The sequence below is a fragment of the Molothrus aeneus genome, chromosome 3 (genome assembly GCF_037042795.1).
Source record: "Molothrus aeneus isolate 106 chromosome 3, BPBGC_Maene_1.0, whole genome shotgun sequence".
NCBI classification, from domain to species: Eukaryota; Metazoa; Chordata; class Aves; order Passeriformes; family Icteridae; genus Molothrus; species Molothrus aeneus.
In genome coordinates this window covers 39,108,210-39,121,790 of record NC_089648.1, presented here as the reverse complement: position 1 = coordinate 39,121,790, position 13,581 = coordinate 39,108,210, and the positions used below count along the sequence as shown (strand labels likewise).

General features: G+C 42.4%; 1 protein-coding gene across 1 annotated transcript; it reads right to left on the bottom strand.

Moving 5' to 3' along the window:
• Nucleotides 1-3,028: 3,028 nt before the first annotated feature.
• LOC136553884 (sulfotransferase 6B1-like) lies at nucleotides 3,029-9,832 on the bottom strand. Its single transcript, XM_066545642.1, has 7 exons — nucleotides 9,631-9,832; nucleotides 7,347-7,486; nucleotides 6,809-6,898; nucleotides 5,126-5,252; nucleotides 4,609-4,703; nucleotides 4,026-4,182; nucleotides 3,029-3,159 (listed from the first exon to the last, which is right to left on the bottom strand). The coding sequence occupies exons 1-7, from the start codon at nucleotides 9,830-9,832 to the stop codon at nucleotides 3,029-3,031; spliced, it is 942 nt and encodes a 313-aa protein (XP_066401739.1).
• Between the last annotated feature and the right edge of the window lie 3,749 nt (nucleotides 9,833-13,581).

The following is a 13,581-nucleotide window of genomic DNA, read 5'->3' as shown; positions in this document are numbered from 1 at the left end:
CTAATGACTGTATTTCTAGAAGTAAACCCAAAACAGCCTGGAATGAAAATTTTGTGAAAAGGAAATATAACTGACCAATTTTTGAAAAGAATATTTTTTTTAATTGGAGGAATCAGTCAAAAGTAGCAGTCTTCACTGACTAAAATTATTTCATTTTCATCCAAGGCTTTCATTAGTTCTCAGAAGAGTTTCTGTGCAACCATTACCTTGTCTACTAATAACCAAATCCAGTTTCAGCTTTTTAATCATCAAGAGTCTGAGCTCATCTCTGCAAGTCATATTGCAATAATTTCTGTGAAAAATGTTGTTTGGAAGCCAAAAGTCCTTTCTCTCTGTAGACACAAAAGTTTGGCTGCACCCCTCTCAGCTTACCCATAATTCACCACCACATCATCTAATTGAGATGAATCTAGAGCATATTATATTTAAAATAAATAACATAAAGCATTTTCTAACACAGTTTTTTAAAGATTGGTTGGGAATTTGAGATGCTACAACTCAGACATCAAATTATCACTAAATTACCTATGATATTTACATAAGACAATTTTATACCTTTTCTGTCTGAGGAAAAAAAAAGAATTCAAGTGGAGCATTTAAGGAGATGTAATCCAGATAAAATATCAACTCCTTTTTTTTCCCCCTCAAATGGCCTGTTGTTTCTCTAAGTGATTTGAAGAAAATGTGAAGGCAAGAAGTAAACCCAAATGCTGGGACTGAAAGGCATTTGGAGAGGAAAAGAGTCCAAGAGTCTGGGTGACAGGTGAGCCTGTAGCTCCACCCAGCACCAAGAAATTACCTTCATCCTGCAATGAAGAAAGCCGATGGAAGCACCCTCTGACTCCCTCCAGGGAGCAACCCCTGCTCCTGTTCCTCCACAGAAATCTGAATTCATCATGGGTGTTGTTGCTGTGTTATGTGCAGCCACACAATTCTGTACTGCAGCAATGGACACTTCATCAAGCAAGAAAGACTCACCCATTTTAGGAAATCTGGTGAGAATAACATTATCCTTCTGGTTTACAAGAACTTCAGAGTTTCCAAAGTTTCTGGACTGCTAAGAGCTCTTAGGCTGCAAAAAATCTTCTCAGAAGAAAAAACCAAACCAACAGACTTTAGGATGTCACCTCTTTATCTTAATAAATGACTTTTGATAAATATTTCTGTGATTTGTTTTTCCACTTCTGATCAGGCTTGTTCCCTTCTTTAACTCCTTGTTCAATTCCTTGCAGACATTGAGATTACAGTGTTTTCTGTTGTCTAGATAGCTTTTGATATCACTATAAAGTAAATTGTATAGGGCCCGTATTAAATAACAGGTAAAAATGTTGATAGTTCCAAAAATTATGGGTCATGGTCACTTGCCTCTTTTCATCCATGGAAGCCCAGAATAAGTCCTACTCTTCTGGAAATGGAAACCTATAAACCCAGAATCATCAGGTTTAAACAAACGTACCTGTCCACACAGAGCTTTTTTACATGTGCAGCTCTTGCACACACATTTAGAAAATCTGCCTGGAAAGCAGGCTTTGAGTGACCCTTCAGAGCTGAATCTGCATCACTTCCCATTATCTCTGTCACACAGGGGATGCAGGGCATTGCAGCCAAAGCACATCCCACTGTCCAGCCAGGTGCACAGCAGCCAGGGGCACTTGGGCAGCCCCAGCCCAGGCATTGGATACTCTCCTGGGGAAGGTGATGGGCTGAGGATTGGCCAGGATGTGGGTCTGTGGATGGGTCCAGCTTGGCAGGGCCAGTGGCCAGGCAGGGCAGACTGTGAGGAGCTGAAGCCTGACCCTGCTGCACCATCACTGGAGCAGGGGCTGAGAGCCTGGAGCAGGAGTTTGCATGGAGCCCTGGGCCATGGGCAGGGTAGGGGTAGTCCTGAGGATCTGTGAAGGGACAGTCAGCACTTTGACAGGGACTTAAGAATTTCCCAGTTTTGTTAATTACATTTGTGGTTTCTGGTTGCTCAGTACTTAATCTTAGCTCAGTGTAAGAGTCCTGCTGGTAAATCTACCTAGGATCTACCTAAGAATCTAAATCTACCTAAAGAATCTACCTAAATCTACCTAAGAATCCTTCTTCCAAGGAACCAAATTCCATTTGCCAGACAGACACCTCCTTGGCTTTTGTGGTTTCCTACGAGACTGGTTGTGACGAGGGTGATGAGACGAGGTTGTGACATTCTGCACAGATGTAGCAAGGACATTGACATCAGCAGGGAGGGTGTAGAAAACATACCTATGTAGCATAAGCGTATTTATTGTCAAATAAATGCCACTCTCATAGTTTAGCTAGTTTAGCTTAGGGTCATCAAGGGGCTTCTTTCCTTCAGTCCTCCCATTTGAATGTTGTGGTTCTTCCTACTTGCCACTTACCTTCGCAGAGAGCCCAAGAGGAGTAAAACACTCCAAAAAGTATATAGCTGTTTGTTACTTAAGAGTTCATGGCTCTTTGATCTTTAGAAATTCCACCCTTTGCCATACCAATGTCTGAAGTTTGCCATAGTGTCAAAGGCCTTTCTGACCTGCCAACCAACACCATGGCAGCTATAATGGATCTAAACCCTATATTCTAATATATTCTACCTATTCTATAGACATTTGGTGGTTCAGACCCACACCATATATCCATGTCAAGTCCACTCTACACCAGAGGAGAGGCTCTGTGTTGATCCCTCTCGCTCACCAAGACCTGCAGGGGCCTCATTCATCATTTCAGGCCAAGAAGCAGAGACAGGGATGCCACCAGACTGCTGCCATGATGTCTGTGCACCATCTCCCTCCTGAAAGGATGCCAGGCATTCACTTGAGGTATACACACATTTTATTTGGCTACATCAATCAAAGCACAAGGTCTAGACCCCAGACACACCTAAGAATTACCTATGAAATTTTTGGAGGTACCAGGTAGTTCTCAGAGGGGTTTCTCTCTTCTCTCACGGGAAGAAAAAATGGGGACTATCCACCTTTGGAGAATCACCTTTGGAATATGACTTGCTGTCATGCTATTCATCTGCTTGTTTTCAGGCCTTGCAGTACACATCATATTTTATCTTTGCTGCCATCTTTGTTCCTCCTAGGGAATCTTGAAATTTCCGGTCCATTTCTTCATTCTGAGCCTTAGAGAAGACGTCTCTCCAGTTTCCAACAACCCCTGTGTATGAGTACCAAAAACTGAAGGGAGATGCTCCTGAGAGAAAATAATATCTAGGCAGCAGTAGGGCAGAGTCATTGACTACACAAGGCAGGAGGGATCACATTAAATGCCCTGAGAGGTCTGATTGCCTGGGAGAGGAAAGGTATCAAAGATCAGAAGCAAAGGCTGTAGCCAGATAACAGGGAACATTTCTGGTTAGCTGCCTGTAAATGCTCCCTCCCCAGAAGAGGATTTTCAAGGTGATGAAGCTTTTACACAGAAAAAGGGGAATCTGGTTTTGTCACAAGGGGAAGCTCATTCATTAATTACTTCCTCTGAAGGGAGAAATTTTTTTGTGGTAGGTGGTATAGAGGAGATTGGCTAAATCCCTCTTCCTCCAAGGAGCAATGAAAGAAACAGATTTTAAAAAGCCCAGGCTTGCAGTACTCAGAAACCAAAGACTCTTGAGGTGTGGGGAGCAGGAAGGCTGCCAGAGCTCTAACACAGGCCTGTGAGAGACCATCTCTGGGACCACCACTGACATGTCCATTGAGAGGAGACACATAAAGCTCTTGTTGAGTGGGTAACAGGAAGATGCCAGTGCCAGCCCTCACCCTGGCACCTCACTTACCTAACTAAGCAGGGCCATTACAGAAAAAGACAGCAACACAAAAGTAATGACTGAGGACATTAAGACTGGCACTCTGATAAAGTTTCTCACAAACAGCCCCCAAATCCTGTCCACAGCAGAAGCTTTCTGTACAGGTGGCACCACAGGAGAGAACTCACCCAGACAGTCCAATGAGTTCATGGCTAAGTAACATGCTCAAAACTCCTTCTGGAGTTCTCTTTCAGAAGGTAGGTCTTCATTTGCAGAGACTTACCTTTCCGGAAGAGGATGTCCCCAAATTTTCCATGGGTTTCGCTGGATTTCTCTTTCATTGCTTTGAAACTGGTCTTCTTGGCAATTCTAGAAAAATCTTCCTCACACAGGGAAAATCCAAAGAAGGAAGCAATCTTTTTCATCCCCAGTATCGAGTCCTGTCCAAAGGAACATAGCACAGAGGTGAAATCAAGAGATTCGACACTGTGGCTGTGGCATGGAGCCAGCACCCTGTGTGAAGCCCAGCAGGGGAAGCTGTCCCCCACAATGTCACCAAGGAATTCTAAGAGCTCTAACAGAAAATTCTTCAGACCAGGAAACCTACACATTTTGGCCTCAGTTTCAAGGCCTTTTCTTCTTTCCCAAAATCTGTGCCTCTGACAGATAAAACTCCTTTGACAAATAAGCAAGGCTATCCTCCTCCTAACATCCATGAGCTTGCCCCAAACATAAATGAGTAACTCAGAAAGGCACATCCTTCTAAAGATAGACTTGCCCCAAGAGTTTCTACTTTCCCACACCCATACATATCAGGAGGGATGCACAACACTCTCATCAAGGAAGAGCTGGGTGGAGCGCCACACCTCTTTGAGTTCCTCATAGCTTATTGTCATGATCCTCTCGTTGTCAATGTATTTGTTCCATTCCACTAGGTGGTCAAAGTAGGATCCCCAGGCCACTGCAAACAAAGAAGAGGCATAATTGTCTAAAGTACTCCCCAATACAGGCCCTTAACCAAATCAGAGGAGTCAGCCCAGACAGCTTTCTAAGTGTGGCTTTCAAATGGTGAAGAGGTGACCAGCTCAACATGTCTGTTCCTTCTCCTGAGGTCAGTGCAGCATGGCCCAGGTCTGTCCACTTGATATGGCAAAGCACAATTGTGGGAATGGAAAAGTCAGGCTAAAGCTTTCTCATGATCTCTCCATTCTAAGTGAGATCCAAAACTCTGATTCTCTGGTACTCTGTTTCTGCCACAACAGGGGCCTATCTGCCTGCTTGGGAGTGCCTTAGTAAGGTGTGTCACAGAAGGATTCCCATGCACAAGGCCCTGTGTATGCCACTCATGTTAGGAGAAATGCCAGAGGCTGTAGGGCAAAGTACATTTTCCATTCATGAAGTCTGCAAAGTACTCATCCCAGGAGGCAAAAGATGGCATCACTGGTAGGCTGTTGCAGAAGTGGTAATAGGAGACAGCCGTATCCTTGGGGTTCCGAACTAGCACAAGGATCTAGAGGAAGAAAATACATCTTTTGACAGACCAAAAATGCTGTCTTCTTGGCATATCATATAGAGTCATTGAATCACAGAATCATTTAGGTCATCAAGTCCAACCATTAACCAAACACTACCAAGTCCATCACTAAACCATGTCCCTAAGTATCAGATCTACATATTTTAAAAATATCTTCAGGAACAGTGACTCAAATACTTCCCTGGCAACCAGTGCTCAGCAACCCTTTCTATGAAGAAATTTTTTCTCATATCCAGATCCAAATCTCCCTCAGTGCAACATGAGGCCATTTCCTTTTGGCCTGTCACTCATTACTCAGAGAAGAGACCAAGCTCCACCTCGCTACAACCTCCCTTCAGGTGGCAAGGTTCCCCCTGAGCCTCCTTTTCTCCAGGCTAAACAATCCCAGCTCTCTCAGCTGCTTCTCCTAAAACTTATGCTCCAAACCCTTCACCAGCTCCAGTACCTTTCTCTGGACACACTCCACCACCTCAATGTCCTCCTTGTAGTGAGAGGCCCAAAACTGGACACAGTGCTCAAGGTTTGTCACTTACCAGTGCCAAGTACGTGGGGACAATCACTGCCCTGGTCCTGCTGACCACATTATTTGATCATATATCCTATCCATTATATATCCCGATCCACACCAGGATACCACTGGCTTTCTTATCCACCCAGGCACAGTTCTGGCTCATGTTCAGGCACTGTCAACCAGTATCCCCAGGTCATTTTCCACTGGGCAGCTTTCTAGCCACTCTGCCCCCAGTCTTTAGTGTTGCACAGAGTTGTTGTGACCCCCATTTTGTAGGATAAATACATACCTTATTTAACCTCATACAATTGGCCTTAGCCCATTGTCTGTTCAAATCCCTCTGCAGGGCCTCCTACCCTCCAGCAAATCAACACTCCCGCCCAACTTGGTGTTGTCTGCAAGCTTACTTGTCCACTAAAATGCACCAGACCATCCAATTCTGGTCTAATTCTTTTCTTGAGTAAGAAATCAGAGCTTTGGCAGATCACTTGTTGCTAATCTAAGCTTCAGGCTGAAAACAAGAAGCTTTTCAGTGATTCCCTCAAGACAGTTCTGACCTAGTTCCAACCCAGACAAATAACTTCATGATCTACTGAACAAAGAGCCACAAACAGTCTCTAGATGTAGCCTAGTTTCTCTCTGCAGTAATTCCCATCCAAGATTATCTTAGCCACAGCCTGTGGTGGGCTTTCCACAGGTACCCTGGTTTTGAAGGCAAGTTAAACCAGACAGAATTATTCCTTGCCTTGCTCAGGTTTTCTACCACCAACCTGGAAGCATCTTTCTGAAGGAGAGCTGAAAGTACAGTGACACTCACAACAAGCCCACCAATAGTCAGCAAAGCTGCAGCTGGTAGAGGATCTTTGTTCACAGCCTTGGCACACTGAGCTGTCACTTCAACCTTGGAAATGTGGCTGTGTGTTGACCAGCTCAGGTGAAAATGTAGAAAAGACATCTCACACAGAGGAAAGCTAATTTAGGATGGAAAGATTTTGTAGTGTGATGCAAAGAGAATACTCACCTTAGCCTTGCTTTGGAAAATGGATGGAGGCAGGAGATCAGGTCTCAGATGGGTTACTATAATTCTTCTGGAAGGAAGCTGCTTCATCCTCTTTAAAGAAATTGAGAAGAAATGTGACAAGACAGAAGGAGTTTATTCAACTTATATGAGTTGTGCCTGTTCAGTTTTTGTATGTTATAAGAAAAGGTGAGACCAGAGATGTATCTTATCACTTGGAAAACCCACAGGAATGCTCTGGTGGTGTAGGCTTCTGCCAACGTCTGCCACCAAGCAACATGTCACATGACACAGGCCTAAGAACATGACACCTAAGAAAAAAGTCTTCCTAATTAAGGTTACTGGGTCTATGGCAGGAGGACCCTGTCTCCCATCGGAGGCCCTTGTGTTGGGACACCAGAGGCACTAGCACATGCGACATCTGCAGACCATAGCTGTTTTTAAGGCTCTAGGTTCTCCATTACCTCTGAGATCAGCCATTGTCTTTCAGCTCCTACTCACTGTAGGAAGAGCAGGGACAGTACTTTCAGTTCCTGATTACCTCATATATCCCAGGATCCCCAAATTCTAGACGCTGAAATGTCTCCAGCTTCTTTTCAGCATTTATTCTCTCTTTCATTTCCTCTTCTGTATATTTGGCATCTGCCAACTCCTTCACCATTTGTTCAAGCCAATTGGTTCCTGAAAGGAAAAAGACACCAGTAGGACATCCATTCCACTTCCCTTTTACATGTAAACCTGTCTGATGGTATCCTGTCTAATTGGTTTCAAGTGAACCAGTTTGGCTCAATGTTGTACTTTAACCTTTTAACAAGAGTCTGTGCTCATTTTCACGGCAATGGAATCAATTTTCCCCATAGTAGCTAGTATGGAGCTATGTGTTGAATTTGTGCTGAAAACAATGTTGGTAAAACAGATATGTTTTAGTCATTGCTAGGCAGTAATTACAGAGTGTCAGGGCCTCCTCTGATTCTCACACTGAGCTGCCAGAGAGTAGATTGCAGATGCACAAGAAATTAAAAGGGACACAGATGGGACAGCTGGCCCCAACTGAGCCAAGGACTATTCTATCCCATATGGAGTCATGCTCATGGAGGGAAGGAGAAGGAAAGAGAGATGCTGAGAGCTAAGGCACTTGTCTTACCATGTCACCATCATGGGTGATGGAGCCCTGGACACAGCTGAACATTTCACTGCTGGAAGGATAGAATGAATTCCGTACTTTGCTTTGCTTGCACACATAGCTCTTGCTTTAGGTATTTAATTGTCTTTATTTCAACCAGGACTCCTCTCACTCTATACCCTCCCCCACTCCCTTGCAGGTGAAAGAGTGAGTGGCCCTGTGGGGCCACTGAGCTGAGCTGGGAGTTGCCAGCTGAGGGTAAATCATGGCCCTGGTGAATAATCAACCAGGGTGTTCCTAAAGTCAACAGGGGCGGAGCTGTTGAGCAGATACTGTGGAGTGCTTCCCAGCTTGCTTCAGGGTCACACACATCCCTTGGCAGAAGCAGAGGCAGACCTCTATTGCTCTTTTCAAGTCTTTTCAACTTCTCTACTTTTTGGTTACCTCACACTACTGCCTGTGGAGGTTTCTCAAGAGCTGTGTGGCAGTGGGCCAACTGAGTCACCTCTTTTCTGTTTCTGCTTTCCTTCCACAGTTCTGTCTTTGGGAACATACTGTTCCCTCTTCCCAGCCAACTTCAATTTATGGTCTCTTCATTATTGACACAGTTTGGTCTCATTCACAATTCCCAGCTAGGCTTCTGTAACTGGCAGCACAAGGTTCATCAGCCAAGCTGCCAGATCATCACACTCCTGACACCATCTTTGCACCACACTTGGTTTTCTTGGCTTCTGCAGCCTGGGAGAAATGGTGCATGAGGATCTGGGTTCGGAGAGCAAAATCTCAGTTTTCAACTAAGACCTCCTGCAGTGTTTAGGTTGATCCTCACACATATAAACCAGTTCTGCTTACGTACAGCTCTAGAGACTGCACACAAAGATGATAATCAAGTAAAGTAATAAGGATCAACTTCCTCTTTTTCTGCAAATTATATATTAAGATATTTCTGTAAAGTCAATAGGAAAAAAAAAATAAGGATTCTGAAAGGCCCAGAGTAAAAGAGAGAGAAAATATGTAAAAATCCTTGTGGCATTATGTGTTTAGATGTTTCCTTCTATTTAGATACAAAGGAAAGGATGTGATTATCCTGCTTTAGCTGGCACTGCTGTGTTCACCATTTGAATACTGTGTGCAGTTCCTAGACTGGAGCACAAATGATTTTGAGAACCTGGGGAAGGTCTTGTTAAATTTCCATGAAACTACTGCGAGCTGGAGCAAATGAACTGCATAGAAAGGCTTGGTGTGCTCAGGCTGGAAATAGAAGAAAAAAGGCATGGGACACTCTCACTGCAGGTACTAATGAAGATGGAGACTCTCTCAAAACAAGGGTATGTCTGACAGCATTGATGTAAAAACCAACCAAGAAAAACCCAACCCCCAAAAAACCACTATTGTGGGAAAACACTGCAGAAGATTTCAATGGGTGGTGAACCTCCATCCTCAAAAGTTTCAAAAGCCTTCTGGACAAGGCCTTGAGTAATCAAACCTAACTTGGGATGTTAGGTCTTTCCCCTGCTTTGAGCAGGAGGTTGCATTATTTGAGTTCCAGATCTGCCTTGCAACTTAAATTCATTGTTCTTTGAAGTCTGATGTCATCATAAGCTTTTCTCAGGAATTCTTGCTGTGTTAAGTGATGACATTAAATAATCAGCTTCAGGATTGTAACACTGTGTACTTGACTACTGATCAAGAAAACACTTACCTGATTTAGGGTAACCGACTAGAATCACATCATCGCTCCTGGCTTCAAAAGATTTCAGAGCTTCCAAAGTCTGCGGGCTGCTAATTGTAACTGGGTATAAAATACCTCTGTAGGAAAACAGCATGTCTTCTGGGGCCATCTTGTCACCCTCTGAAAAACATTTGTCCACTATTTCAATGATTCTTTCACTGTTTCGGGTCATCTCTGTATCCCTGCGTAAATCTACCCAAAGAGATACAGGTTGTCTTTCTAAAATGCAGAAAAGCTTTATGCAACATATGAGTAAATAGGACAGGGTGTTAACTCAGGGATGAAGGTGCAAGTGACTGATTAACTCTGTACTCTGATAAACCCTTTTGACATTACAGAAGTCCATGGAGACTGAAAAGAGTGACCTATGGTCTTTGCTGCAACTAAGACTAGGCACAGGAACTATTGGGGAAACAACTAGTAGGAATAAAAATGTTTAATTAAACCAAAAAAACACCTGTAAAGGATATTTCCTGAAATTTTGATTTGGAAATGGACTAGGGAAAGGACGTGAGGTAGAAGATGGGTTAATATTTTTTCTGGTTGTTCATTCTCCTTAAAGGAAATAGACAAAACTACAATATAAACATAATTTTCAGTGGAAATTTCTCTTTTTAGGCATCATAGGCAAAAAAATAGACTAGAACAAAAAGAAAGATACATTCCTTTTTCTTTTCACAATGGGTAAGTAGAAGTAATTACCTAGAAGTAGTAAATTTTGAGAGCCACTGTTATTGTGTCAGTCAATTATGCCTTACCTTCAAAACAGATTCCCAAGTTTTTCTGAATTGATTCTCACACTCACTGGCCTCATCTCTGCTTACTTTTCACTCTCTCAAAATGTCACTCATCCATCAAGTTTCCTTGCCTACATTCATTTTTTGACATGGCCGCTTGCCTTGTCCATTCTTTCCTTCTTCAACCTCCTTACCCCACTGAATGCAAGGGCCCACTGAGTATCTCAAATGGAGCAAAAGCACATGAGGTGTTACTGCTCTGAATAGCTCTGTCCTTCAGAGTGAGATTGTTAAGGGCACAAAGGGACTGAATTCAAGCCTTGGATGACTCAGGAGAGGATAAAACTGCAGAAACAAGTCATGGTCTGCTTTTCAACCAGATCAGCAAGACCAGAGTAAGATCTGAGCCTTTTATTTTCTGGCACTGTCATCATGTTAGTCCTTGCTAAGTGTGATTCCTCCAGTCTTCTTATGCCAGCCGCTGCCTGACTGATTTACCCCCATCAAGTACCTGCTCCTTTGGCTTCCGTTTTCTAAACATAGAGTTTTACATTTACCTTTACTAAACACTGGGTTCCCTCATCTTCTCAATGTGTTATGTTTCAAATTGTTTTGCCATTTCTCCTAGTACTTTCAGCCCTCTCTTCTGATCCCCAGACTTAAAAGTCAGTCATTTATGATACAGTGTGTGATATTAGTCTGCCCACCAGTGTTAAAAACAAGATTGAATGGGATCAGGACTCACCACTAAAGGAGATTGCTTTAATTGCCCTCCCAATTTTGCTGTCAACCAGTATATGCAGTGTGACCATAAGCAAACTATTGCAACCAAGTTCATCATATCCACGGGAATAAGTGGATATTCCTGAAAGTATTGCTGCTTCTGACAGTGCTTCTGAATGCCTTTTATTGCTGTTGTATGAATTTCTAAGAACCTCACTCTACTTTCAGTACTTTCATTTCCATAACCAATGTTCATATATTGCCACCTCCACATAAATTTGTGTCTCTTAAGTCACATAATTTCACGCCCTCCCCAATGCTCTCATCTCTTGTATTTTCTGTCAGTGGCTTATTCAAGAGGTAAGTTATCTTAAGGAGGATCACAAACTTCTTTACCATAATTTTTATTTACTATTTCATTTTCTTCAAAATGTTCCATGGTCAGTTGCTTTGTCATTTTTGCTACTACATTCCTAAGTATCAAGTTAAGGAGACTGTTCTATTCTGATTCGTCCTTCAAAAGTTTTTAAACTTGTATATTCTCATCCAGGAATCTGGTACCTTTTTGGTTGCTTACAGATAACTTGCAGTTTTTCAAAGATGTCTTGCCACAGGACTTTCTGCTGCTCTACTTTTGAATCCATTCATTTCTTTTTCAAATATTCTAACTCTCACTTCTGGCACTCCTATTTCTTTAAGAAACTCTGCATGTCCACTTATGTCCAAGCAGACCAACTAGCTTTTGAAGAGTGAAACAAAAAGTCTTTGAATATTTCATTCTTTTGATTTCTGGAAAAAAATTCTACAACTAGTAAAAGTTGTAAAGCTGGTATGATTTATTTCAGCACTGGACACATGCTCCCCAAGGACATGTGCCCCCCTGAAAATTTCCAAGTCTACTTTATTGCCTAACCTGTTGTACGTGCATAAAAGACACATGCACAAGTATTAAACTGTCATATCAATTTTTATTAGCCTACTCAGTTATTCAGTCACATAAGCGCAATTTCATTTTTCCATCTGATTTTTTTCTGTGGGGCCTCTTCTGATCTTTCTTCTACTTTGACAATTGCATTCCTTCCTAAGCAGCCTTGAATCTCCTTTGTTATCTCTGCAGGCCTTTTTGCAGGCACCTAAGTTTACAGACTAAACAAACAGACTTCAGCGAAATCCAAAATTGGTTTCTGTACTAAGTTAAATTTCAAACCCCCTGTCTCACATTACAACTGTATATTTTATTTTTCCATCTTATCTGCTTAGGTGATTGATCTATAAATGGGGTGGGGTTTTTCCGGTTTTTAATTCAACTATATTTACAGATACTTGTTTTGCCTTATTTTTTTCCAGAATAGGTCCCTGGAAAAATCTGAAATACTGTGTCTAGAGAGGCAAATGCCAATGGCAGTACAAGAGAGCTGGGTAGAACAATGTCTCACACCATCACTCTTGACAACCCCACTACCTCAACAGAGGCATTTTCAAGAAAGACACAGACAAAGCAGAGGGCTTCCTAAGGAGGACCACAAAGTTGAGAAGGCTCAGGGACAACCTCATCACAGTTTCCAGTGCTTAAAGGGCAGCTACAAAGAGGATAAAGACTCCTTATTTACCGGACACCACATGGAGAAGAAAAGAGGTCAACTTGCAAGAACAGATGTTTAATCTTGATACATGAAGTAAGTTCTTTACAGCAAGAACAACCAGTTGCTGGAACAAAGCCTCCAGCAATGTGGTAGAATCCTCATCACTGGAGGTTTTAAGACATGATATCTAGATAGAATCTCTTCCAGGCTCCCTTTCCCATGAAAGGTTGAACCAGATGATTTTTCAAGGTCTCTTCCAACCTGGGCTGCTTTGTGATTCTGTAGAAAGCAGTGTCTCCAAGTGAATCTTACCTGTTAACTTCAGCCCATAATCTGAAATCCATCTTGATATTTTGCATTCAGAGAGATGAAGAGCCTAAGAATGCTGATCCATATTCCCCTTCATCCTTCTCCCTCTAGTTTGATTTAGTTTGTGCTGAATTCATGGAACATCTCCTTTGACATTAGGATTCTGTCATATCCCTATATTAGCTAGTGATATTTTCTGTGAAGATGTTGACTGAGTGGAAGCATTTTTGAAGGAAAAAATAATCTGCATACTAAATAATTAGAAGTCGTCTATAAAGATAGAATTTGTCTAGAAAGAAAAGGGGCATTTCCTTCAAGGCTACAGCTGGAAAAGGGCTGTTGAGTTTTTATAAATATGTTTAGTTGGCATCTTCTTCAGCAAATGAGTTTAGCCTGAGGGCTCACCATAAAACAAAAGGCTCATCACTGTCAATGTAAAGGCTGCTGCAATGACTCTTACAGCAATTCCAAGGTGCTTACATCCTTTGATCTAGGTTTCCAGTCTATAGCACTCAGATGATTTGACTCTGCCTTGCAAAGTTCTTGTTCTAACCCCATTTCATTTCTCT

Bases quoted from the DNA above. Each gene is read 5' to 3' on its own strand.
- LOC136553884 (XM_066545642.1), bottom strand. From the start codon at position 9,832: ATGACCCGAAACAGTGAAAGAATCATTGAAATAGTGGACAAATGTTTT. The intron at 6,899-7,346 runs GTAATCAGGAAC...ATTTCTTTAAAG, and splicing joins GGGATCCTGGGATATATGAG to AGGATGAAGCAGCTTCCTTC. The intron at 5,253-6,808 runs GTGAGTATTCTC...TTCTTCCTCTAG, and splicing joins TTTTCCAAAGCAAGGCTAAG to ATCCTTGTGCTAGTTCGGAA.